This window comes from Nansenia antarctica, assembly GCF_963989245.1.
Source record: "Nansenia antarctica genome assembly, chromosome: 8".
In the NCBI taxonomy this organism is placed as follows: Eukaryota; Metazoa; Chordata; class Actinopteri; order Argentiniformes; family Microstomatidae; genus Nansenia; species Nansenia antarctica.
Genome location: NC_137678.1, coordinates 45620810 through 45648254, shown reverse-complemented (window position 1 = coordinate 45648254; position 27445 = coordinate 45620810). Strand labels below are relative to the sequence as shown.

General features: G+C 42.3%; 2 protein-coding genes across 2 annotated transcripts; both read right to left on the bottom strand.

Annotated features, from left to right (window-relative positions):
• Window positions 1-709: 709 nt before the first annotated feature.
• Window positions 710-10485, bottom strand: LOC308164271 (chloride anion exchanger-like; the record flags this gene model as incomplete). The annotated part of the gene is made up of 19 exons (XM_080538408.1): window positions 710-718; window positions 836-969; window positions 1096-1150; window positions 1260-1487; window positions 1691-1786; window positions 1895-1987; window positions 2119-2188; window positions 2375-2481; window positions 2690-2785; window positions 2876-2953; window positions 3321-3434; window positions 3963-4110; window positions 4219-4301; window positions 4762-4914; window positions 6792-6956; window positions 8882-9042; window positions 9283-9393; window positions 9665-9801; window positions 10358-10485. The coding sequence occupies 19 exons, from the start codon at window positions 10483-10485 to the stop codon at window positions 710-712; spliced, it is 2166 nt and encodes a 721-aa protein (XP_080394534.1).
• Window positions 10486-12086: 1601 nt separating this feature from the next.
• Window positions 12087-24129, bottom strand: LOC308164270 (chloride anion exchanger-like; the record flags this gene model as incomplete). Its single annotated transcript, XM_080538407.1, has 19 exons — window positions 12087-12113; window positions 12588-12733; window positions 12883-12937; window positions 13059-13286; window positions 13646-13741; window positions 14050-14142; window positions 14252-14321; window positions 17444-17550; window positions 19015-19110; window positions 19191-19268; window positions 19990-20103; window positions 20222-20369; window positions 20521-20603; window positions 21094-21246; window positions 21543-21707; window positions 21838-21998; window positions 22685-22795; window positions 23197-23336; window positions 23999-24129. The coding sequence occupies 19 exons, from the start codon at window positions 24127-24129 to the stop codon at window positions 12087-12089; spliced, it is 2202 nt and encodes a 733-aa protein (XP_080394533.1).
• Window positions 24130-27445: the final 3316 nt, after the last annotated feature.

Here is a 27445-nt window from a genome sequence, read left to right as displayed (position 1 = left end):
GGTTGAAAACACATTTTATGAGTTGATGTAACTGAAGGACAACTCAACTCCACTTCTTTATGATACATTTTGTGACTCCACTTTTTAAGTACAATAGTTGGCTAGTTGTATTATTTGATAACTGTCACATGTCCAAGCGGTGTATTTAGTCCATCCAGTGTTTTGTTTTGAAGTATTTATGCTTTTGGAAATATGTACTGTACGATTCCTCAAAACTTGAAACAACATTTTATTCAATTAATGTCAGGGTACATATAGAAAAACCAAACATTTATACAGGGTATACAAAGAGCTTTAAGTTTGCGTTTGAAGAAATGCATATATGTATATTATAAGAGTAATTCCAGAGATACCAGTATTATATATTGATCATTTAAGTGACATTGTGTTACAGCTGAGGTTCTTACAGTGGGATATACAGTCAATATTGTGGTATTTGTTCAAATGAATGCTCTCCTTTGTGTGAAGTTGCAGGGTCAGTCATCTACATCCTGGTGTCTGACAGCTAGAGGCAAAGATTCTGTATTAGACTTACATACTACTTGTATTTTATGAATGGCAAGAGTCATATCAAAGTCAAATTGGTTTTGAGTTGACTTCCTCATACTCACTAATATTGGCCTATTTCGCAAGCACAGCCCTCCGTTGTTTGAGTCGTGACCTTCGCTTTGGTATGGTACCTGAATGATAAAAAATGTTCATCCACAGTTTAGAGAATCTGAACACACAGGGTAGATTCAATCTGAAGATACCGTGGCACACGGAACTGTCTAGCATGATCATATTCATGGTGTGTGTTTCATATCACAACTGTTTAGCTACATGTCAGTGTTACCTTACAGCTCCTCAGGTGGTCTGGGTGTTTGTCCAGTATGTGTAGCACCGCGTCATGAAGAGTCGGGAAGAACATAGACGTGGTGATCTCATCATCAAAGAACATGCAGCTGTGTAGTTTATCCATGATGTACACTAAGGATTAGATATTGATACCGTTATGCCCAGTCTGCGTAGTAGGCGTGAGTGTGGTGTGTCATAATATAATGATTAACCATAGCTATCAGTCGTTTATGATTTTCAAAGACAAAGCCTTCTCACCATGACATGACACAATGAACACTTCCACATCGACTCGGATGAACTCTTTCAAGGCCTGTAAGAGAGTAGACAGAATTTTAGATGCCTTAGAGATGATTTTGTGGTCTTGTGTTTGGGAGAGAATTTGGGAATCGAAGCCCCAGGTTTTCCAGTGAGAGACTTACGGCTTTGAGGCCTTTCAGGGCAGAGATATCTAGGAAGGAGACGGCAGCGAAGTCCAGAACCAGGCTGTGGACGTCCACTCTGGGGACACAGATGTTGGCAGGAAGTTCTGAGTTCCAGTTCACCTGGACAGGAAGGTCCTTGAAGTCAGTAGGCTGGTCCAGATCCTCTGTGTTGCTCTCGTCCTCTGGCTCCTCCATGTGGTGGAACATAGTATGTTCTAGACCATTCTTTATTCATGGGGAACAAATAAGTCACAGGGCGAGTGATACATGTGATTTTTTTTGGGGGGGGGGGGGAATTCTGTATTGTTAAATTTCAGTGTTGTATTGATCCCTTCACATTGCGTTGCATTGCTTCCCTGTGTGGAATATGGAACTCTTATCAGTTCAGTTCATTCTATACTTTGGGTAGGTGTGTAACCTCCACTCACCTCTTGTATCTGTAACTCTCCTTTCTTTAGCAGTTTCCTGATCTTCCTCAGGGCTTTGTTCCTCTTCCTCAGCACTCTCAGTGGGTTAAACCCCACCTGAAAACAACAGTACTATTATCGTCATTCTGTTGTGCCACTTGCACTGCACTGCACATCTGTGTTAGAACACTTGGGTATAGAATGGCTATGATGTACGGTACATACGGCCTCCACCAGTTTTTCTCTGAAGAACTCAATGTTGGCAAAGAAGATCGGGGAGGGTATTCTGAAGATCGTCACACCCTCTGGTTCATTTATCTGAGGGAGGTTAGAAGTTAGAACGCAATACAGCATCATTCAGCTCAGCTCGTCTGACACTGGGTCCACATGGGGTGTCCTCTGAGGTGAAAAGTGAAGGCAGTTGAGGTAAAGACTTGAGGTAATCTTACACAGCGGTAATCCTTGCGGTCCCTGTAGAGGTCTGTCCCCGTGATATTAGCCAGGACAGAGCAGCGGGGACTAAAGTGATACAAAATACTCTCTCATAAATTACTATCTCATAAAACCACTCACTGTCAAACATGATTCATGCACACATTTATGCTCTAATACAGTCACTGCAGTGCTACATATAAATACGTATCTATCATTCAAAATATTGAATTTGAGTCAACTTGGAAGGTAAGTACAATTCCCTGTACTCACAACTGAGTCCTGAAGACCACGGTGAGCAGCTCCACCCCCACGCCCACAGCCAGCCCTATATCCAGCCCTAGCAGGATGGTCGCCACGCAGGTCACCAGCCACACCACCTTGGGGAGGGCATGGAGGAGAGGGAGAGCATGGGAAGGTGAAGAGGGGAAGAGAAAGCGGTGGAGGAATGAAGAAGAGTCATCTCCTATATAGAGAATTGGATTTCTTTGAGTGGACTTGTCTTAATGTCTTTTATAAAATAATAATGAGAGAATTGCTCAACTTTGGCTCTTGGGTAAAACCATTAATAGTCATCTGATCGCTTACACAGTCTGGCTGATCATTCCTCCACAGGTATGGGATCTCTCTGACCTGCATCAGCATCCCCTTGAGATTGACTATAACCAGGGCGCCGAATACTGACTAGAAACACAGGGGTCATAAGTCAAGTAATACTCCAGAGCAGTGAAACCCTATGAATGGTATAGATGGTAGAGAGCAACATCTACTCACCCTAGGCAGTGGCTCAAGCAGGAAACCAAGTGCCACTGTTACAATCATAGCTATCATTGCAGAGATAAGACCTGCAACCTACAATTGTAAATTCAGTTAATGTGTCCATCTCAGATTTCACTACACCCGTGATACATTTCTCACAGCAACATACAACAGGAAATTATACAACAGCAAATTATACAACAGGGTGCAATGAATGTCTTGCGAAATAAGAACTTTGCGTAATGTCTTTTGATAAGACACCCGCAGCAAATGAAATGAATGATAAGATAATGTTTGTTTGTTTGTTTGTTTATTGATTTTTACAGTGCAGAATCACACCGAGGTGTCTCAGTGCACTTTATGTGTAATCGTGTCGTGTGAAACGTCTGAGGTAACAAATCATAAAACAAATCCAGTAAAAGAAACTGATAAAAGGCATAGTGTGTTTTGTTTTTGTTACCTGTGTTTTACCTCCTGAACTCTCCTGTATAGCAGTCCTGGATAGAGCGGTGCTGGCAGCAAATGACCTGAACGTCGCACCAAACATGTTACTGACCCCAAAGGCAATGAGCTCCTGGCTCCACAGGAGAAACAAGAAGGAAGAGCTTGATGGAGGACAGCTGTAATATATATATATATATATATATATATATATATATATATATATATATATATATATATATATATATATACAGATATAACTTTTGAAATAATTTCCTTTGTGGTGGGTGATAATGTTCCTTTGTGGTGGGTGATAACGATTTCATATTAGTAATGAATGAATGAATGAATGGTCTTTATTGTCATTGCTATAGTACAGGTACCAAACAACGAAATTTGGGAGGGGTGGCTCCCCTGGTGCTAGGAAAGAAAAAAAAGAAAGAAAAAAAATGCACTTGGGAGGTACCCTAATCAGGCCTCTTTTATCATAATTATGTATGGAATCCCTTGTCTTTTGATCTTATCTATCTATTACAGGAATGTGCACAAGGGGGGAAAGAACGAGGTAAAGAATCCCTTCTCCTTTGCCCTGCCACTCAGAAGCTGCCCTTCTGGATGGTGTTTGTTTTCTTCACATCGCATCGCTATCTTAACGACTTACCTGGTTTCCGTCTATGCTGTAATCATTTTTGATAGAGTAGACCTTGGCCACAGAGAAAGCCACTGCAAATCCCACTATGGCTATGGGGACTGCCTCGACAACGCTCAGCTGGAACACCTCTACATTTGGGGCTATAGGAGATTCATAACTGAGGGGGCAAGGAAATCCAATTAAGTCACCATTGTGTTTGTTGACTACATTTCAGTTCATTGATTCTGCTGGAATAATGAATGTCAAAGCATGTTGCTTAGCTTACCCTTTCACCATCTTCCCAACAATAGCAACTTCAAACCTTTCTTCAAAGTTGAAGGCATAGGACACCCCACAAGCTATGGCAGTCTGTGCATAAATGAATGGATATCATTCTTCATCGTATCATACTTCATTGTTTAATTTGTTCAAACAATTATACTTCTGAATAAAAAGGAATCAGATTAAATATGTGATAGTGCTTGTGTGATATCTAGTCGTCAATCCTAACAATATACTGTATTTGACAACTGATCGTGAGCTTAGAATGATAAGGTTCTATCTCAGTTTAGGGCAGTTCAGAGATATTGAGCCGAGCGTCAAAGTTTTTACATTCCATTATGTTTTGTGAGATGGAACCTTTGTATTTTATGAATTACTAACTCAAAAATGCCAACATTTAAAAAAATAACACCACACAGGCATTAATAAACACCTAATGGATCAGATTATGTAAAAAACTCAATTTTGACAAAAATGGAGATAGAACCTTATAATTCTAACATCACGTGATGGTGAGCCAAAAGTCCCACTTAACAGTCCCACTTACCATGATGATCTCTATGGGGATGGGCACAGGCAGTTTAGCTTTGTATCTGTCGCTGATCTCCTTCACTATGAACACCACCACCATGATAACTATAGAGGTCACAAGGTCACACACGTTTGTCTTTGTGATCTGGACAAAGATCTTCTCCAGAGTCTGAGGAAGAGGAGGATATTATATTAGTCATGTGGATTTGACACAATTTATAATCATACTGTATTAATGATATCAACAGGAAACCACTGGTACAGAGATCATCCGTCATACCGTATATATAAAGTGGGGGAAAGTATTCAACACATTTTTCCATTGCAGTTATACTGTAGATCAGATATTGGTATTAACTCAATAAAACTACTACATCGTAACACTCCAATCCATAAAAAAAAGTTATGTGCAATACAGGGAAATGACACAGGAAAGAAGTATTGAACACACTAACTAAATGTAATTAATGTATTTAATACTTGGCGGAGAAGCCTTTGTTTCCACTGACAGCCTCAAGACGCTTCCTGTACGCAAAACAACAATCTCTCTCTCACAGTGACCAGGTGGGATTTTGAAAGACAGACAGTCTTTAAAGCTTGAAGATTCTTGGGGGCCCGTTGGTGAATCTTGATCTTCAGTTCCTTCCACAAATGTTCTATTGGATTTAAGTCTGGCGATTGTCTAGTCCAGTCTAACACCTTTATTTTCTTCCTCTTGAACCAATCGAGAGTCTCCTTTGTGGTATGTTTTGGATTGTTGTCCTGCTGGAAGATCCACCTGCGTCTCATCCTCATCATCCTGGTGGATGGCAACAGATTCTTCTCAAGAATTTCCCGGTACATGGCTCCATTCATCTTCCCTTCGATAATCTGGATTCCACCAGTACCATGTTAAGAGAGACAGCCCCATACCATGATGCCTCCACTTCTGAGCTTCACTGTAGGTGTGGTATTTTTAAAATCATATACAGAGGCATTTCTTCTCCAAACGTCGTAACGTTGCAGAACGGTTCGATTTTTGTCTGTTTGTTCTGGAGCAAACTTCAAACAAGCTTCAACATGCCTTTTCTTCAGTAATGGAGTCTTCTGGGGGTGACCGCGAATGGAGACTGGCGGTGGAGTGTACTGCCTATTGTTTTCCTTGTGACAACTGGTGCCCGGTCAGAAATCTTGTGAGGAGCTCCTGTGTGTGGCCGTGTGATGGTGGAGTGATGTTCCTTCCACTTGCGGATAATGGCCCCAATGGTGCTTATAGGAACATTTAGGAGTTGAGAAATGTGCCATTACTATGCTGCTCAAAAATCCTGTTGCGAAGGTCTCAGCAGAACTCTATGCCTCTATCCATCATGAGATGTTTCTTGCAGGAAAGCTTGGTGACAAATGATTTAGAAGAAAAAAAAGGTGGGAAACCTTTTTCGAACATGTACTAACCCAGCTGATTCTAATTCTAATTAGCACAGGTGGGAGTAACTCATTAGTAGCATAAGCTGGTTTTGTGCTTTTTCTTACTGTGTTCTTTTTTCCTGTGTCATTCCACTTTATTTCACAACTGTTTTTTTTATGGATTGGAATGTTACAATGTCTTTAGCTGTGTAGTTTTATTGAGTTATAATACCAATGTCTGGTCTAAATGTCATGTGAATAACTGCAATGGAAATATGATGAATTAGAAAAATTGTGGATGTACATGGTATGTATTGTACCACACCAATATGAGCAAAGCATATTAACGAGCATTTCTACATGTTTTTTGCAATACAAAGTCTACTATGTGTGAATCTCAGACCGCTTGGAGAGAATGTTTGGTCAAAATTGAGTTTTTTTACATAATCTGATCCATTAGGTGTTTATTAATGCCTGTGTGGTGTTATTTTTAAAATGTTGACATTTTTGAGTTAGTAATTAATAAAATACAAAGGTTCCATCTCACAAAACATAATGGAATGTAAAAAAACTTTGACGCTCAATATCTCCGAACTGCCCTAAACGGAGATAGAACCTTATAATTCTAAGCTCACAAGTTCTCCCCACCCCTCCTGGACTTACGTATATGACGGAGAGAGGTCCACTCAGACCCGGCACAACCAGACCCAACACAAACTTCAGCTGGGACACCAGGATGTGGACTGCAGCTGCTGTGGTGTACCCAGACACCAGGGTGTCTGACAGGTACCTGACCATGAAGCCCACCTGGAACACCCCCATGGCCAGCTGGGACACATGAAGGGACAGATTAGGGCTACATTCCATTACTATACAGTGTCCTTGTGTCCTTTCCTATGACCCATCTCCTTACCCTGGCCTGATTCTGACCTGAAAGGTCTTCTGGGTTAGTGGAAACAAATGTCATGGCCTTTATATTATATAATTATAGTTGTAGACTATATAAACGTATAAAAGGTTTATTGTTATTGTAAAGGTTTATAGGGGCGGCTGTGGCGCAGGAGGTAGAGCTGCCGTCTACTGATCGCAAGGTTGGCAGATCGGCGGTTTGAGCCCCGGCTGGCCACAAGTCGAAGTGTCCTTGGGCAAGACACTGAACCCCAAAATTGCTCCCAGTGAGCGGGCTGGCGCCTTGCATGGTAGCTTGCCGCCATTGTTGTGTGAATGTAAGTAAGTAAGTAAGTAAGTAAGTAATTAAAACTTTATTTATATAGAGCCCGTCACAGAACGGATGCACAGGGTGCTTAACATAAAAAAAGAGTGCAATCAAAACATCAAGGATTAAAAACAAAAAAGGGGACAACATAAACAGAGCATAAACAGGAACAATAAGAAGGCTAAAGGTGACTACCGGCCTGCCTAAACAAATGCGTCTTTAATTGACGCTTAAAAATGAGTTCTGAAGGAGCGGCTCTCAGGTCAGGGGGGAGGGCGTTCCAGAGTCTTGGGGCCGTCACCTCAAACGCTCTGTCCCCTTTAGTTTTATGTCTAGTCCTGGGTACGACCAGGAGCTCCACAAGAAAAGCGTGAACGTGGTCAAAGTAATGTTCTTCCAAACTAACCTGTTTCCCCTTGGCCCAGGTGCAACTAATTGTCTACCTAAATACACCTGGGCCTATCCTATTACCTCACCACGTGACAATCAATTACGACTAAAACATGAATAATTCTATAACCAAAAACATAAAAACAAAACATTATTCATAACATAAATAACCCAAAACATAAAATAAACATGAATCATGAAATATAAATAGAACTCAAAACATTAAGCTCTGCCAACCTAAGAAGATCACCGGCGCCCCCCTCCCCTCTCTGGAAGAGCTGTACAACACACGCTGCCTCAGGAAGGCCTCCAAGATCTCCAGAGACCCATCCCACCCTGGGTACGAACACTTTGCTCGGCTGACCTCGAACAGGCGGTTCAGGACCATGTTCGCAAGGACAAACAGACTGAAGCTCAGCTTCTACCCCAGGGCCATTCAGGCCCTGAACACAGCAAAGACCTAGGTTCTAGGCCCTGGACAATCTAGACAATTTGATGGCAGCTACTAGATTGAAATCAAGTGCAACACTGAAACACAACTGTGAACATTTCAAACCTGCAAACTGCGACACTTTAAATGAATGTGCAATAACACTATGTGCAATATGACAACCCTCGGGTACATAAGGTTCAGAGATAGGAAATGTTAGAATAGGTATAGCATAGCATAGAGTACAGCACAGTGTTTTATTTGTATAGTATAGTATAGTGGATAGTGTACATAGCCTTTATTTATGTAAACCAGCTCTTTTCCCTTCTTGTTTTTAGTTTTTCGTTGTTTGGTACCTGTACTATATCAATGACAATAAAGACCATTCATTCATTCAAGCACAAATAATAAAAAATAAAAGCCCAAAGTAAAAATGGCCATAACAATAGTTGTCATTCATTGACGTGTGCCCAGACAAAGGCTACGTTCACACGGCAGGCCTTGATGCTCAATTCCGAAATTGTTTTTGTCTGGCAGTTCACATGACTTTTAAAATGTGACCTATATTTGACCTACATTGTAAAAAGTCAGATTTCATGTGACTTGCGCTGTTCCCACGGTCATGCATAAATCAGACCTGAGTCGCGTGTCTGCAAAAAAATCGGATTTGGGTCACATTTCACTGCAGTGAGAACGTAGCCATAGATGGTTGTTTACCTGGAATATCCCCATGAGGAAGGTGACTGAGGAGGCCACTATGACCCTCTTCTCATCCGAGGTCAGCCCCTCAAATCCTGTGATGTTAACCGCAGGTCCCTTATCTGGAACCAGGCGTGTCACCACAGTCCCCACCATCAGACTAAGGACAGGGAAAGAACCTGCCGAGAGAGAGAGAGAGAGAGAGAGAGAGAGAGAGAGAGAGAGAGAGAGAGAGAGAGAGAGAGAGAGAGAGAGAGACAGAGAGAGAGAGAGAGAGAGAGAGACATCTTCAGATTGACACATTAAATAGAATCAGATCATCAGTGCCCTGATAACATCAGTTCAGAGTTCACACACGTTTCATAGGAAAATGCATTGATTAGCCCAAACTGTATGTGTGCAGTAAGTGTACTTCTTACCGACTGATATGTGCCTAGAGGTGCCCAAGAAGAAGTAGGTTAGCATGGGGAAGAATGCTGTGTAAAGCCCATAGCTAGGTGGTAGGGAGGCCAGGAGGGAGAAGGCCAGTCCTGGAACAAATTTGAGCACAGCAACAGAGAATACCGTTTTCAAAAGGGTGCCATTCATTGACTAATTCAAAACTACACACCCTATCTATATTTTGTTTCAATAATGTGCTATAATGTGTGTGTTGTCGGGGTTTGGGAACTTATGGTAGAGTTCTGAACATGAAAACGAGTTACGGTAATGTAAAGCCGATGAACCAGGTGTGATTGAGGCACTGTAAGTTGTTGAAAAAGTGTATAGTGTATAGTGGTTGTGTCCTGGTATCCTGGTTACCTTGCATTACAGCCACCAGCCCAGTACTGACCCCAGATACAATATCACCCAGGAGCCATTGCCGCCGATAGATTCTCATCCAACCAATGATGGGCAGCAAAGACAGTGCAATGTTCTTAGCACGTTTGGAGTCACAGCTAAAAACATATGCAGTACACACATACACACACACACACACACACACACACACACACACACACACACACACACACACACACACACACACACACAGATGTATTTCTGAATTTCTGAATTTCAATTTAATTGTACAGATACAGATTGTACAGATATCAGAACCATGCCACAATCTGTGCCTTCAGTAAGTATTCACTCCCCTGGACTTTTTTGTTGTGTTAAAATCTGACTTCACTTTGACATCATGGGGTGTCATCATCATTTTCTGTAGATCAATTACATCAATTCAATGTATTTTAATGTCATGTTGTAACACCACAACAAAATGTGGAAAACGTCCAGGGGGGTGAATACTTCCTGTACATGGCCACATAGAAGAGATGTTTTAGGCCAAGAAAGGACTGTCATATTAATAATTTAATAAATGGACCACTGCAAACTTCTCCACTCAACCTGCAGTCACAACTTGAGCACTGGCATGGGTCACCTCATATTTTCCCTCTCTCCTTGACTTAAACCTAAATGACTGTGGTACCCCACTGATGACTAAACACTCACTTGAAGTACTGCTTCACATGGTCCAGCTTGGTCTTGTGCTGCCTGTCGATCCTCTCGTGCTCCTGGGCAAAGCTGTCCTCAGAGAAAAGAGGTCTGGCCACCACATAGTGTCTATTTGAAGTTCCCATCCAAACAGCGTGGTCTCACAGATGACTACGTTGTCCAACTCAAAGTAAAAACTTGAATATTGCAGTTTCTTGTTTCTTAACCCTTTTATAGAGATCTTTAGTAGCGGTAATCATTAACGGACATCAATAATATGTTCCCAGACTCCAATTGTTCTGGGCTCCACCTTCCAATTCCAGAGAAGGTGTTTTGCATTGTTCACCCATTGTGAACTTTGTATTCATGTTGCAATAATTACATTCTAGAATGAAACAATACTGTGCATCTCAATTTGATATTTGTTTTAGAAAGGCTGAGTATGTAGTTCGCTTTTTCATAACTCCCAAAATAAAAAGCAGACAACTTGATGCACCTCAACAATGTTGGAGGTTATGTGGGAACATGGAGGCGGGTCATTCTCACATTTTCTGGAACTGTACAAAGATAATGCCATATTGGAATTTGTTTAATGAAGTTGTTAAAAATATTTTGGGATATGAAATCCCAAACACCTGCCATGTGATGTATCTGGGGAACATTGCTGATGTTGTAATGAGGGAAGACGTCTACCTGACTAAAGTTTTACTTGCAGCAAGTAAAAAAGCTATTACCAGAAACTGGCTTAATATTAACCCCCCAAAACAGGAACAGTGGCTGGAAATTGTCCAAGACATTTTTGTTATGGAAAAGATGGCATACCTTTTGAGACTCAAAATCAATATATTTGAAAAATACTGTGAAAAATGTAACATGTATATGAAACGTGACACCTCCTAATTTAATACTCATTCAGAATGTATCACCAGTAACATGTTGATTGAAACACCTCTGGATATTTTTACCCATCTGTTTATGGGTTATGCTATGTTTCTTTACTCTTTGTTTTATCATAAGAGATAATAGATATGATGTTCTGTCCATGTCTATGCTGAAACCCAATAAAAACTCAAGTGATAAAAAAAAAAGAAAGGCTGAGTATGATTTCTCACTGAGAGATTCAATGGCAGAAAGTATTTTGTAAACACAACTGACAATGCACAGAATTGGAAATAGAATGTTTTATTATAAACAAATATGAAAATGTACTATAACAGGGGCGCCCTGTAGTGGCTGACCCTGTGCCTAGAGCAAAAAATACCACATTCCAACAATTGATTGACAAAGTTGATTGCATGGCAAATAAAACATTATATTACATTATTATTATTATTATATTATAAACCTTTTTCAGTCCATGGCCTCATAATTCCTGCTCCATCCTATACTAAATAATAGAGCCACGCTGTGCTAAAAGGTACTTTACATTTATTTAGGTCGTCATGAAATTACAAAGACACATAATTGAAACCAACTTTTCTACAAAATCACTATGTATAGTGTATAAAACAGTAAGTATAAAACAATGCCAAGTAATTATTTCCCCTAAAAATACATCTCTCATTCAGTTTCAAAAAATAAATATTAAAGCTATCGTTTGATTTTCTGTTCCATAACATATCATCATTGCTTTCAAACATCTATTTTACAGGGGAAAATACATTAAAATATATTTTAATTTCTTATATCAACTGTTGACAAAAAAAAGGATCCCAGGAAATGGATGTAATCACAGGAGGTTTTAGAACTAGAACTTGGTCTCTGGCTCCGAAATCTGGGGAGAACAAAGAGACTTAATCTGAATGTAATTTTGGATTTTTCAGTTATTGGAGAATCATGTGAATGATAAGTAACATTATGAGAGTTCCATTTTAAGGGAAACTAGCAATGGTTAAACATTATATTATTGTGAAATAAGTTGAAAAACAAATACTTTGTGATAGAGGCCTTCTACTATACGTACAATTCTGTCTCTGTTACGCAAACTTCCCCCATTGCTTTGATGGAGGGCAGTGACTGTTGTTACCACCTGCAAAACAAGAGGACCCATCACAATGCCATAGTTCCTTTGCTAGAACTGGTGTTGGTGGACGTTGTGTCGACATATTGCAAAAAAACAATATGTCGTTTTATGTAGTTTTACAATTTCAAAAATACTGGGTATCATCTAGTCATATGAGTGTAGGAATTGCAGTATATTCGTATGAGGAAGTCCCCCTCCCTCCTCTCCTCTCTTAAAATGTCTTACCTTTTTACTGTCAGACGTTGTTTCTGAGTGCACTGGATGTTTCTCCAGGATATGCAACATGGCATCATGGAGGGTCAGGTAGAAGATGGATGACTTAACTTCATCATCAAAGAATTGGCAGCTGTGCAGTTTCTCCAGAATGTAAGCTACAGCATGGGGAACAGTCAGTTCCCATCAGGTCAGTTGATCATACAGTCAGTTATCATATAGCTTATAATAAATTATAAATGTTTTTCGAAATGTCTGGGTCAGCCAAGTCTTGCCTAAAACCAATCTGTGGAGTCCACCTACTTACTGTCACATGCCACAATGTAGATCTCAACATCAACCCGAATTAGCTCTTTCAGTGCCTGCAGAGCACAGACAGAAGCTAATCAGCACACAGTGACGTAAAGCTTACATCCTGGTAAGATACGTGGGTCACATTTCCACAAGGATTGGGACAAAATGAGGTTTCGGTGAGAGACTTACGGCTTTGAGGCCTTTCAGGGCAGAGATATCTAGGAAGGAGACGGCAGCGAAGTCCAGGATCAGGCTGTGGACGTCCACTCTGGGGACACAGATGTTGGCAGGAAGTTCTGAGTTCCAGTTCACCTGGACAGGAAGGTCCTTGAAGTCAGTAGGCTGGTCCAGATCCTCCATGTTGCTCTCGTCCTCTGACTCCTCAATGGGCCCAAAGCCAGTGTTCAGGTAGCCTTTCTGCCGAGGAAGAACCACAGCAACAACACAATTAAATACTTGCTACCCCTTTAAAAAGTCTATTGCAGGGCAGGCATCTCAGGACTGACAATGGGTCCTGCAACGTGTGTTTGATGTCTGTGCTTGATGCCTGTTTGGTTTGTTTGTTTATTTTACAGCTTGATTAATAGTAATATTATTGTTTCAATGTGCTAAAAATGTATAGCTTATTGTCCAGGTGAAATTGCTGGTTTGAGCAGGATTGTTATGACATGCTGTTTGAATTAGACTTCATGACATCTTGTTGGAGGAGTTACCAGGGTAACTTTGTGGACGGATTTGATACTTTTATGAGTTTATGAGACCATGGTATTACTTACTGATGTCATCTTCAGTTCTCCATTCTTTAGAAGTTTCCTAATTTTTCTCAGGGCTTTGTTTCTCTTTCTCAACACCCTCAAAGGGTTAAATCCCACCTGAAAACACAAATAAGTCATACATAAAAACAGCTGATAATAGAGACAACATAATAATACAGAGATTGTACAGTATCTTAGATTAGATTAGAATTCCAAAGAAATGATCAGTTTGAACATTATCTGTATGTGAATGATCTGTGAACAATTATCTTCTTCTGAAGAAGATGAATCATTATCTTCTTCTGAATGCCATGGCCTTATTAACCTATTTAATGGAGAGTGTAATACTGCACAGTGAGTGGAAATACACTTTGCAGTTTGGTGTAGTGTTGGAAGTGTTCCATGTTGTTTTTATCATTACTTACAGCTTCCACCAGCTTGTCTCGGAAAAAGTCAATGTTGGCAAAGAAAATAGGTGAAGGAATCCTGAAGATCTTTACACCCTCTGGCTCAAATATCTGTAAGAAGATGAATGTTTTAGAAGGAGAACCTGAACGGTTCTGTTCAGAAGGGACTGTATCCGCAACCAGGCTCAGGTGGACACACTATCTTTATAGTCTGACTTACACTGAGATAGTCTTTGCGGTCTTTGTAGATATCAGTTCCGTTGATATTGGCCAGGACGCTACAACGTGGGCTGGAGGGAAGATGGATGCAGAGAGAGAGAAAAAAAAGGAAAGATAGATGCATTAATTTGTATTTTGTACATTTAGGGTATTTAGCAGATGCCAGTAAAAACAGTAAAAAAAACTTTTATGACCTTTTATGAAATAAAAACGACTAAGTACTCGGTCAAGATAAAACAAGAGTAACATATAAAAACATAGGACCTGACAAAATAAATGGTATTATAAACACAACAGACAGAAGGAAGGAGAAGCTTCAGGAGCGACAGCTAAGGTGAAGCCTGAAGAGGTGGGTCTTCAGTCTATGACGGAAGACAGGGAGTGACTCTGCAGTCGTGACAGTGGTGGGGAGCTCGTTCCACCAGCGAGGTGTCAGGACGGTGAAAAGCCGTGACCGGGGAGCGCGACCGGGAGTGCATTACAGTAGTCATGGCGGGAGATGACCAGTGTCTGGACCAGAATTTGAGCTACTTCTTTGGTGAGGAATGGGCATGTCCTTCTGATGTTGTAGAGAGGATCAATCTGCAGGAGTGGGCTGTCGCTGTGATTTTTCCCCGCACAAGATAAGTCGCTGTCGAGCATCACCCCAAGGTTCTTGGCTGACTGGGAGGAGGTCACTGTAGAGTTCTCTATTTTGATGGAGAAGTCTTGGTATGGGCAGGCTTTCCCAGGGATGAAGAGTAGCTCAGTCTTGTTCAGGTTGAGCTTGAGTTGGTGGGCTGACATCCACGCAGAAATGGCTACAAGACGGGGCGCTTAGGTGGCGTAGTGGATTAAGCGCTGACCATGTACCACAGGGATCCCGGTTCGACTCCAGCCGCGGACATATCCTGCATGTCATCCCTTCTCTCTCTCTCACCCATCCTTCCTGTCATAATCTCTACTGTGTCTGTCATTAAAAGGAAAATATGAGTGGGACTACCCCCCCCCACTCAGAAAAAATAACTTTAAAAAAGAAAAGAAATGGCTACAAGACATACAGAGATCCGTGTTGTCATCTGTGAATCGCATGGGGGGAAAGACAGGAAGAGTTGAGTGTCGTCTGCGTAGCAGTGGTAGGTGAAACCATGTGAGGAGATTACTGGGCCAAGAGATTTGGTGTAGAGAGAGAACAGTAAAGGCCCAAGGATGGAGCCCTGGGGGACGCCGGTGGTGAGGGTTCAGCGATCCTCTCCATGTCACCTGGTAAGAGCGATCTGCCAGGTATGATGCAAACCAGAGGAGAGCATGAGATGCCCAGTTCTGAGAGGGAGGACAGAAGTGTCAGGTGGTTTACTGTGTCGATGGCAGCGGACAGGTCAAAGAGAATGAGAACAGAGGAGAGGGAGGAAGCTTGAGAAGAGTGAAGCGCCTCCGTGACAGCAAGAAGGGCGGTCGCGGTAGAATGCCCAGCCTTGAAGCCGGATTGCTGAGGGTCTGAAGGAGATATTGAGATAGTTGGTTAGATACCGGGCTGTAGTTGTGGACAGAAGACAGGTCAAGAATTGTGTTTTTGAGAAGAGTCTTGACTCCCGCAGCCGGGACAGATCCTGTGGATAGAGAGGAATCGATTACTGTGGTAACGAAGGGAAGGAGGTATCCCTAACCCTTTGGAAATGGATTGGAGCAGAGGGGAAGGTATAGGATCGAGAGACCAGGTGTAGCGCAGTGGGTTTGGGAGGGGTGGTAGCAGCATTGGCATGAGGTGGGGAAAAGGAACTGCTAATGTTAACAACCTTCTTTTCGAAGTAGGTGACAAAGTCATCCACATAAAAAAAGGAAGAGGGGGAGGGGAAGGTTGAGGAGTGTGAAAAATGTGGAGAACAATTTCCTTCGTTTGGTTAGATTAGAGGCAGAGGATTGGATTTTGGAGTGATAGTAGGAAGCTTTAGCAGTTTTTGCAGCAGAGGGGGAGGGGGTATGTAGGTTGCGATGAGAAGTTACAGTGTTGGTAGAGACTGACTGGGAGGGGGTGGATTTGAGGGGAAGGGAAGGGAGAAGGATAGAAAATTATGATCAGAAACAGGAAGAGGGGTAACGGTAAGATTAGAGGTATGGGAGGATCTAGTAAAGACATGGTCTAACTGGGTTGGGGGAGAGTGGGACAGCATGAGATCAAAGAAGAGGAGAAGGTTGAGTACTCCAGATGAAGCAAGCTTCTCTGATTGAAAGATGAAATCACCCAGTAGTGTGAGCGATGAGCCCTCGTCAGGGATGGAGCTGAGGAGGACATCCATCTCTTCTAGGAAGTGGTCAAGTTGACCAGGGGGACCCCCCCCTGACCTGACCCCTATCTATCTACCCTCCCTCCACCCCCACCCAGAGAGCTTTGGACTGTCTGGATATGAACACTTGAACACTTGATCTCTGAGTCTGCACTTTATATTTATATTAATTATGACTCTTGCACTATGATGTTGGTTTGCACTGTCTTGTCCTGTCTTGCACCTGTCCTGCTGTAAACCGTGCTCCACTGTCCCAAACCAAATTCCTAACATGTTTACATGTCATGGCAATAAAGTCTTCGGATTCTGATTCTGATTCTGAGATAACAACAATGAGGAGTTTGACAGGGTGTGACAGGGGAAGGACATTGTGTGACCACTTAGGCGGGATGAGGAGCCCTGTGCCTCCCCCTCGGCCAGAGATTCTAGGGGAATGAGAAAATTAGTAGGCATTAGAGAGGGCTGCCGGAGTAGCTGTGTTTTTCGGTGTGATCCACATCTCTGTGAGAGCCAAGAAATGGAGGGTCATGAAACAGGTATAAGCTGAGATACCTTCAGCTTTGCGAGTGGGGGGGGGGTGACAGCTCTGTGAAAGAAGCTGTTCTGTAGCTGAAGCTGATCCTGAGGATTTTGTACTTCCTGAGTCTCTTATGGTAGGGGATTAAACAGACCATGGCTGGGGTGCGAGGTATCCTTGATGAGAGATGAGAGATGAGATGCGATGTAGACCTCCATTTTTGTTGCAGAGAGTATGATGGCACTTTTTGGTCCACTTCCATATCAACTGTATGTACCGTTTTCTTAGAAAAACTTCTAAAGCTTCAATTTGAGTCGATTGATTGATGCCTGGTTTTGATAGCAGAAATACAGGAGTCACATACGTACGTGTGAATCAGACCAGGATATTGAAGGTGATTGTCCATACTTACAACTGAGTCCTGAAAACGACGGTGACCAGCTCCACCCCCAGGCCCACAGCCAGCCCTATATCCAGCCCCAGCAGGACGGAAGCCAAGAAGGTCACCACCCACACCACCTGGGGGAGGTCATGGAGGAGGAAGAGGAGGAGGAGGAAAGGGGGAGGAGAGGGGAATGAGAGAGGAGGGCGGAAGGATGGCAGATTGAAAAAAGAGGGAAAGAAAGTGTCATTATCAATATTTGTAGATTAAAGCCTGTTCCTATTCAAATCATCACGAGAAATTCGGGAGAAAAATCTAGATAATTCACCAGTAAGTAAGTAAGTAAGTAAAATGTATTTATACAGCACATTTTCCAGACCAAGGGTCACAACGTGCTTTACATAACAAGGAAGAAACACAATAAAACATAATACAAGAGCGAAAGCCACAGCAGGTTAAAACAGGCAAACAAGTGAAAATAAAAACAAGTAACAGACAACAGGTGTACAACAACATCAACAGGACACAGAAAGACAGGCCCTTGGGGCTATCCAAAAGCTTGTCTATACAAGACAGTCTTTAGCTGTTTTTTAAAAGCCTGGGAGCCACAGTTTGGAATGCTCTATCACCCTTGGTCTTCAATCTGGCATGGGGGACAACCAACAAACCCTGGTCAGAGGACCTGAGAGACCTACTGGGGCTGTAAGGACGCAGCAGGTCACAGATGTAAGCAGGTGCCTGACCATGGAGGGCTCTGTAGGTGACCAGAACTGACCAGAACCTTGAAATTAATTCTATATTTGATGGGGAGCCAGTGTAGGGATGCTAAGATGGGGGTGATATGACATGATTTTCTGGACCTAGTCAACAGCCTTGCAGCTGCATGTTGGACCATTTGTAGCCGGCTGTGTCGAGGCAGGTGAAAAGGGAATTACAATAGTCCAATCGGGATGATACAAAGGCGTGAATGATCATTTCCAACTCTGCGTGGGATACCACAGACCGGAGCTTAGCAATATTGCGCAGATGGAATAAACAGGTACGTGTCAGTGATCTGATGTGGTGGTCAAAGTGCATTTGCTGGTCAAAAATAACACCAAGGTTTCTGATCTTAGACCTTACTGTTGTTGAGAGGGTCCCCATGCACGTAGCAATTTTTTGAGTGACTTTATCTGAACCTATAATAAGAACCTCTGTTTTATCTGCGTTTAGTTGGAGGAAATGGTTTGCCATCCAATCCTTCACAGCAGTCAGACAGTCAAATAGAGCAGACAACTTGTCGGTTTGATCTGGCTTAAATTAGGTGTACAGTTGAATATCGTCTGCACAACAGTGGTAAGAGACCTCTTTGAATTTGCTAATGATCATTCCTAGAGGAAGCATGTAAAGTGAAAACAAAATAGGTCCCAGAACAGAACCCTGGGGCACACCACAGGACAAAGCAGCAGATTTGGATGGGAAAGGGCCAACAGACACAGTAAAACTCCTATCCTGCAACAATCTGGAGCTTTCAGTTTCAATATGACTGCATTATTACAATCGGGGCAGCATTCCTTGTTGTACACTAGGAGTGTCTAAACGAGTGTGTTAGGCAGACTTACACAGTCGGGCCGATCCTTCCTCCACAGGTAAGGAATCTCTCTGACCTGCATCAGCATCCCCTTCAGGTTGATTAACACCACGGCCCCGAGCACGGACTGTAGACACAAGGGTTAAGGGTCAGACGATGACATCACTGAAGACCAGTAACCTTCCACCAGAACTGAGATCATTGTACCTTTGGGAGGGGCTCCAGTAAAAACCCAATGGCCAGTGTGACAATCATCACTATGATAGCTGACAGCAGACCAGCGATCTGAAATAGAAAAAAAATCCTGTTTTATTTGTACTTGGTTTTGCTCATATATATATATGTATATGTTACGGTACATGTGGGAACACGGTACATGTGGGAAAACTAGGGTTAGGGTTAGGTGCTAGGGTGCTACGGTTAAGGTTAGGGATAGGATTAGGGTTAGGGTTCGACATGCCAGCATGTACCAAATCGACGTAGCACCTAACCTAACCCTAGTTTTCCCACATGTACCTTATTCCCACATGTACCGTAACATATATATATATGTATACATATATATATATATATATATGTATACATATATATGTATGTATATATATACAGTATATATATATATTCTTTTTTTATTTTTTATTTAATTTTTTACTTTACACACCTAATACCGATTCACATTTAAAGACATTTGTGTTAACTCACTAAATAAAATTACATCATTACCTCGGTCACTAATAAGCCTATATAATCTCCACTCCCACTTGAAGCTAATTTGGTTTTGACCATAATAATATTACTTGTGTTAACTCACTAAATCCATACTTATTACATCATTACCGTGGTCACTAATAAGCCTATCATCTCCTCTCCCGCTTGAAGCTAATTTTGGTTTTCACTATGTGTCACTGCAAAGATACGACTCAAACACTAGAGGTCAATATTTCACCAGGTTTACAGCTACATGTTCTCTAAGCATGCGTGTCTGTAGCCTCTGACAGTGATTTACCTGGGTTTTACCACCTGTGCTCTCTTGTACTGCACTCCTGGAGAGAGCTGTGCTGGCTGCAAACGACTTGAACGCTGCTCCGAAGATGTTACTGGCCCCAAAGGCTATCAGCTCCTAGTGTACAAAACAAGAAATACAAATTACACACTGTTAATGTCAATTTGCTCCCCCTGCCCATGTTATGAAGGATACATATGTTTGCATCCTCTTCGGTTATGCTTTTGTCAATCACCTGATTTCCGTCTATAGTGTAATCGTGTTTGACAGAGTAGACCTTCGCCACAGAGTAAGCCACAGCGAAGCCCACAATGGCCATAGGGAATGCTTCAACTGCTGTCTCCTGGAAGATGTACAGGTTTGGGGCAATTGGCGACTCATACCTGATAGGCAGAATGTAAGTTTATTTATCCATCTGTTCTTCAGTATTTCAACATACAGTATTATTATGTGGTATTAACTGGGATTGATTGTCTTTATTTTGGTCTCTATGTCTATCATATCATCCCCTAAAACAGTGAATCAGTTGCTTACCCAGTAGGAATTGCGCCAACGATATCTACTCCGTAGTTGTAGTTGAAGTCGTACGCATATGAAACGCCACAAGCGATAACAGTCTACAAGATGAAATTCAAAAATCAACATATCAGTGTTGAGCAAGAATGGAATCAGTACAGTGGTCCATCTAAACTCCCTCACATTCAACTCAAACGAGTTTTATTGCCACGGGAAACATTATGTTTTCATTACCAAAGCAAGTGAAATAAACAATAACAAATGAACAGTAAACACTAAACACACACACAGACGTCAAGAAAAAATAAAGACATTTCAAGTGTACTGTAACATTGACATCCCCCCCCCCCCGCCCCCCCAAAAAAACAGCTCCCAGAAATCACCTGGTTGTCTACGTGCCATAGCAGGACAATAAAATTAAAAAAGATCAATAAATGTTGTAAAGCCGGCCCCCCTGATGGAATCATTAACAATGGCTTTTGCACTTTGGATGAAAACTAGGCGAGGAGGAAAAGTCCTTGTGACTTTGAGACCGTGGTCGAGACTGTGCTTTTAAAACACACTGTGATGGTGTTTCACACTCCCACCTACCATGATGACCTCTATGGGGATGGGCACAGGCAGCTTAGCCTTGTATCTGTCGTTGAGCTCCTTCACTAGAAACACCACCACCATGACCACGATGGAGGTCACCAGGGCGCACACGTTTGTCTTCTCGATCTGGACAAAGATCTTCTCCAGGGTCTGAGGAAGAGGAGGATATTCACCATGATAACAAGGGTTATCATACAGTGGTGCTGGAAGAGAGGCAGGCCATTTCAAGCTCGACTCTGTTATGTGATTAAGCACACAGTGAACGACTCGTCGTTTTAGTTAACATTAGTGGAATTCTGGTTTACCAATAAGAGGTTTTCCCCCAAGGGAGTTATTGAATATGTATTTTAGTTGTATCTTATTCATCAACAAATCAACAAAATGGACAAGAAATGTCGTATTGAAACCAACCCCCCCCCCCCCCCCCCCCGCCCTCCTGGACTTACGTATATGATGGCGAGAGGTCCACTTAGACCCGGGACAACCAGACCCAGCACAAACTTCAGCTGAGACACAAAGATGTGGACTGCCGCTGCTGTGGTGAACCCAGACACCAGCGTGTCTGACAGGTACATGACGATGAAGCCCACCTGGAACACCCCCATGGCCAGCTGGAGTGAGAGAAGTGGGGGTGTTCTCAAATTAAGGGGGAGAGTTAGGGAGAGTTGCTTGTTCAGTTCATCCTAGATTCAAACTGTTCACTCACTTGTGTGTGAGTCATCACTGCCAGGTGAATCTTACCTGCATTATCCCCATGAGGAAGGTGACAGAGGCAGCGATCACCACTCTCTGCTGATCCGCGTCCAGACCCTCTAACCCAGTGATGTTGACGGGGGGACCGTTTTCAGGCACCAGCCTGGTCACCACCGCACCCACCATAAGACTCAGGACAGGGAACGCCCCTGCAGAGAGAAAAAGGGGGGAGGGATGGAGGAGGAAAGAGGGATTGGAGAAAGAGAGTGGGATGAGTGAGAGAGATGTTTAGAATCATTTTTTTTATTACCGGCTTGCTTGAGGCTTGCTTTTTAGCTCAGGAGAGAGCTGGTGTGGTGGTGTGGTGTACATTCTTCTCTGTCTTGGACTGGCGGTGTTATTTACATGCAGACCTTAAGCACTACACTGAAGGCACTTGATTCTGTGTATCATGCAGTCCTAAGGTTTATTACTAACAAAAAGCATCTGACACATCATAGTGATCTCTACACTGGTTGGGCTGCATTAGCTTTACATAGACTTAAACATTGGTGTAGTTAATAATACCAGCTTCACTCTCAGTCTCACTTACTTTAAACAGTTTTTAAAAATCCGAACACATCACGGCAAAACGTGATTTTAATTACTCATAGACTAGTCCTAGAGACACCAGGCTCTTGCTTCCTTGGAGGAGTTTAGAGGGTTGGCTGGTGTACATGTTACGGAGGAATGGAATTGTCAATATTCTCTTGTGGTGGTACATTGATTTGATTTCTGACTGTATTGTACGTTTGTGAGTAAAATGCATTGCATGTGTGTCTACACGCACACACACACACACACGCACACACACACACACACACACACACACACACCGATAGTGGTACTTACTTACCCACTGAGATGTGTCTGGAGGTGCCGAGAAAAAAGTACATGACCACAGGGAAGAAGGCAGCGAAGAGTCCGTACCAGGGAGGGAGGGATGCTAGAAGGCTGTATGCCAGCCCTGAGGCAATCAAACAATATCAATGATGTTATTCAAATCAACAGAACTGTTCTTTACCCTGTCAATAACTGTGTTATCAGCACCCACCAGAGACTATAAAGAGGTTCAAATATGAACGCTCCCAGACCAGTGCCCTCAATTTCTACTACTCAGATAACACCTGCTAATAAAGATAGCTACACAATCCCACCCTTCGAAAAAAGGACACAAGTAGTGTTTCAGTCATACCCCTATGTGAGTGAGTTAATCAAACCACCACGTGTAAGGATATATGCCAGGGTGGGTTTTTATTGGCTAGTAGAATATTATTCTGGGTCTTTAGTTTAGTTTAAAATGAATCACAGAATAGACCTTTTCTGATGAGTTAACAGGTACTGCACGTGGGTTTTATGAACAGGCACCTTGCAGTACAGCTACCAGCCCAGTGCTGACTCCAGAGACGATGTCACTGAGCAGCCACTCCTTCCAGCGGTACGTTCTCATCCAACCAATGATGGGCAGGAGAGAGAGCGCTGCGTTCTTAGCACGCGTGGAGCTGCAGCTGGAATAGACAGTAAACACAGTCAAAAGCATGCTGAGCTGGTGCAGTCCCTACCCTGCAAGAAAGGACGGTAAGGGGGCGCTTAGGTGGCGTAGCGGGTTAAGCGTCGACCATGTAACCGCAGGGTCCCCGGTTCGATTCCGGCCGGGGACATATCCTGCATGTCGTCCCTCCTCTCTCTCTCTCTCTCTCTCTCTCTCTCTCTCTCTCTCTCTCTCTCTCTCTCTCTCTCTCACCCATCCTTCCTGTCATAATCTATTCTGTACTGTCAATAAAAATGAAAAATATGAGTGGGACTGCCCCACTCAGAAAAAAATACTTTAAAAGAAAGGACGGTAAAACAGCATCATTTGACTCATTGCAATCCAAAGACATTGCAAAGGCCAAACGTCAACAAGAGAATCCAATTATCTTCGGCTAGTTCTCAACTAACCCAATAGCATATTTGCATGTCTGAGGAAGTTACGACCTTTAGACTTCGATGTCATGCTTTTGAATGACAAGGCAACAGAGAGGACAGGATTCCGTTGGTGAATGGCGTAGGCCCATCCTTCCAGCACAAACAACACAAGATAAAAACGACTAAAGTGTGAGTGTTTTTTTTTCTATCTATCTAGATGAAACTCAATAAGACACAAGAGCAGAAGAATCGGAATTCTTACGTGAAGTACTGTTTGACATGGTCCAGCAGAGTCTTATGGTGCCTGTGGATCTTCACGTATTCCTCGGCGAAGGAGTCCTCGGAGTAGAGTGGCCTGTCCACCACATACTGCTCTGCTGCCTGCCGCTTCATCCTGCCTTCTTCTTCTTCTGGGAGAGTGGCGTGGCCCCTCACACGGCGGCTCTGAGATCCATCAATCACATTTCATTAGGGGGTCTGTTTCTCATTCTGCCTTTGATCTTTACCTCACCAAAGACTATTTCTGCGGGACACAAACAACGGTGCAGCTCCAGCCACAGGCCAACAACGTCAATCAGGTCATTAGTGTCAGAGATCTGAGCTTGTCCAGCGGACCAGGGCAGGGTGGTGAGGTGCTTCTAGGAGCATCAAGGTGTCTGATGCCATTATACAAATGCAGGCGAGCTGCGCGAGGGGGTCTTGATGTAGATCATTTCTGGTGTATAGGTAATGCTCAACCGAAAAGTTCTAAAGAAGTGTTTAAGGCAGGTCAACAGCAAGAAGTGTTTGGTTTGTAAAGAGTGTATGATCATCACTGTGTGTATGATTACTGTCATACAGTAAAAGATGACAGGGAATGTTGAACTGCAAGCACTGTAAGTAGCCTGAAGAGAGGTGTAACGCCGTGAACTGAAGACCCATCTCTTCAGGCTACACCTTAACTGTCCCTCCTAAGACCTTTTCATCTGCACTACCCCCATGTACAGTCTCTCTACTGTAAATAATAATACATCTTCCTTCTTCTAGCATTATGACTGCCAATGGCCCCTGGCCCTAGCATAGATTACTTTTTCTTGCTATGACTGATGGATAGATGATTCACCTACTTTGACAAATGTACTTGTTGTAAGTCGCTTTGGATAAAGGCGTCTGCTAAATGTCAAAAATGTAATGTAATGTAAGTACTAATATTACAGTATGTACTGTACTCTACATGTCCTGTGTACCTACACTGTACATATAACTGCATGGCATGAGACACGTGCCACAAGTGCCACTAAACAAATGATAGATGTGTCTGGGACTTCCTTCCATCAATCCATTTATTTTCAACGAAATGTCCAGTACCGTATCAGTTTCGAATTAACTATCATTTGCATGTCAACATTTACCAAATTCTTACCTTCGTCTCAGTTGATCTCAAACCCTGGCCCCTACTGTATGTCTCCAAATCGTCTCTCCCTCTCTCTCTCTTCTCCCTCTCTTCTCTCTTTTCTCCCTCTCCGCACACAGAGGAATGCTCTGAGACTATCTGGGACAGGTACAGAGAATGTTGCCTTCCTTTAATCCCATCTTTACAGCTTATCAAAACTGTAATTATTAACAGCAATTATGTTGCGGTCTTAACATGCCGACCAAGCCATGCCTTATCCTTGACCATTGTTCTTATAGATAAATGTCTTGGCATCGGGCCAGACCCTCAATGGCTACTTTCCGCCACTGAAGTGGTGTGTCTGAGGACAGGATGGTCGTGGAAGGATGGTCACCACTGTAAACTGGAACTAAGAGATGTTTTAGGGTGGAGCTTGAGGTAAGAGTTTGGTTGAATATGGATGAGTATAATGAACACATACTGTACAGTATTTGTGCACATAATTGGCTTCATTATTCAGAAATGACAACGCATGTTATGCATAGTCTCCCTGTTTTTAGGGGACCCAAAAGAAATGGGACAACTCATGTTTAGTATTTGGTCGACAAACCTTCGCATCCAGTAACAGCCTGGAGTCTGCAATTGACCCCACCACAGACATCACACTACAACTACATTAACCTCATAGAACCTGTTCGATTTCAAATCCAACCTTTGGGAGTGGAGAGCCCAAAAAAGAAAAGTGCTTAATTGTCCCATTACTTGTGAAGGGCCCTGTATATAAGTAGAGACAGCAGTATTTGATTACTGAGTGTTTTTTTATGTATTAAATCAAGATAGAGTCTATAAAAAAGTCTATAAAGATCACAGTATCACCAGATGACAATATGAATGTTCTAAATGGACACATCCTCATCGTGCCATTTTGCTCTGGTTGTGGCGGGCCGGCCTTTGCTCCTAGAGGCTTTGATATATTAGTTGATGGTTGAGGTCAGATTATTAAAGGCCGATAAAAGCTGGATCACTCTGTCAATGACCCCAAGGACAACCAGTTTCCGTTCATTACGTTGGTTCCAACTCATAAAGCCAGATTAAAGAACAGATCAATCTCTCTCAGCTTACCATAAGGTGAGCCACTTGAATGTGGCCTTTTCGACAGTGATTGACAGATGTGAGGAGAAGCATGCTAACTATTTCATTACATTTATTATAACCTATGTGTGTTATGTTTTTGTATCGGAGAGTTCAAACTTCAATCTTTAGTTCCTATAGTTCCTACGCTCACAGGGCAGCCAGTGTGTCTACACCACAGTGCATCAAACTGTTTATTATAATAATAATAATAATAATAATAATAATAATAATAATAGTAATAATAACTTTTTATTTGTATAGCACTTTTCCTGCAAACGTTGCAGCTCAAAGTGCTCCTTATAATATACCAACAGCATGTATCAGCTACTTAATATAATAGGCTACATCAGTTAGTAATTTGAATAGAACAAATCAAGTCAATAAAATGTTACTTGGAAATTGTAAATGATATCAGCTTGGCAATAACATAACAACGTCAATGTTAAATATCAACCTATTGTCATTGAGTTAAACCTTTTAAAGTGGAATCACTTGGATGGGTGATAAAAACCTCATCCATAGAAAGACCCTAACCCATATAGGACAATCCTAGAAATGACAGCTAGAAAGGAAACGTGCTGAAAAACATAACCGTGTTTTTTATGAAGTAGACTTTAAACCCTTTATCTGCATGATATCTACAACCACATGCGCAGATTAGTTGACATAACGCAATTCTCATACAATCTCACACCCAACCCCATCCAGACTCTGTTTACAAATTCCAGCGTGTTAAAAGATTAATCACACTATTACTCATTGAAGTATAGGACCATAAACAGATGATCAGATGCAGTAAAAAAACTGCAGTAGGCCTACAGATAAACTTTCCACAACGACTAAGAACAGGTTGTATTGTTCCTGACAGAAACTTGAGACTTGCTTTTACAGTAAGTAGAACACTTTGATCTGAATAACTAAAAGATCAACTGCAAATACTTAACTTGAGGGTTAGTCATTCCACATGCCTAATTAATGTCATAGTCATAATCTGATGAAGAAAAAAGTGAGTTACACTAAACTACAAGTATAAACTATTGACTCAAATGTCCATGTTCACACTCACCAAGCCACCGTAGTCCGCTGAGATGAAGAACAAAGTGTGTGTGTGTGTGTGTGTGTGAGTGTGAGTGTGTGTGTGTGTGTGTGTGTGTGTGTGTGTGTGTGTGTGTGTGTGTGCGTGCGTGTGTGCGTGCGTGCGTG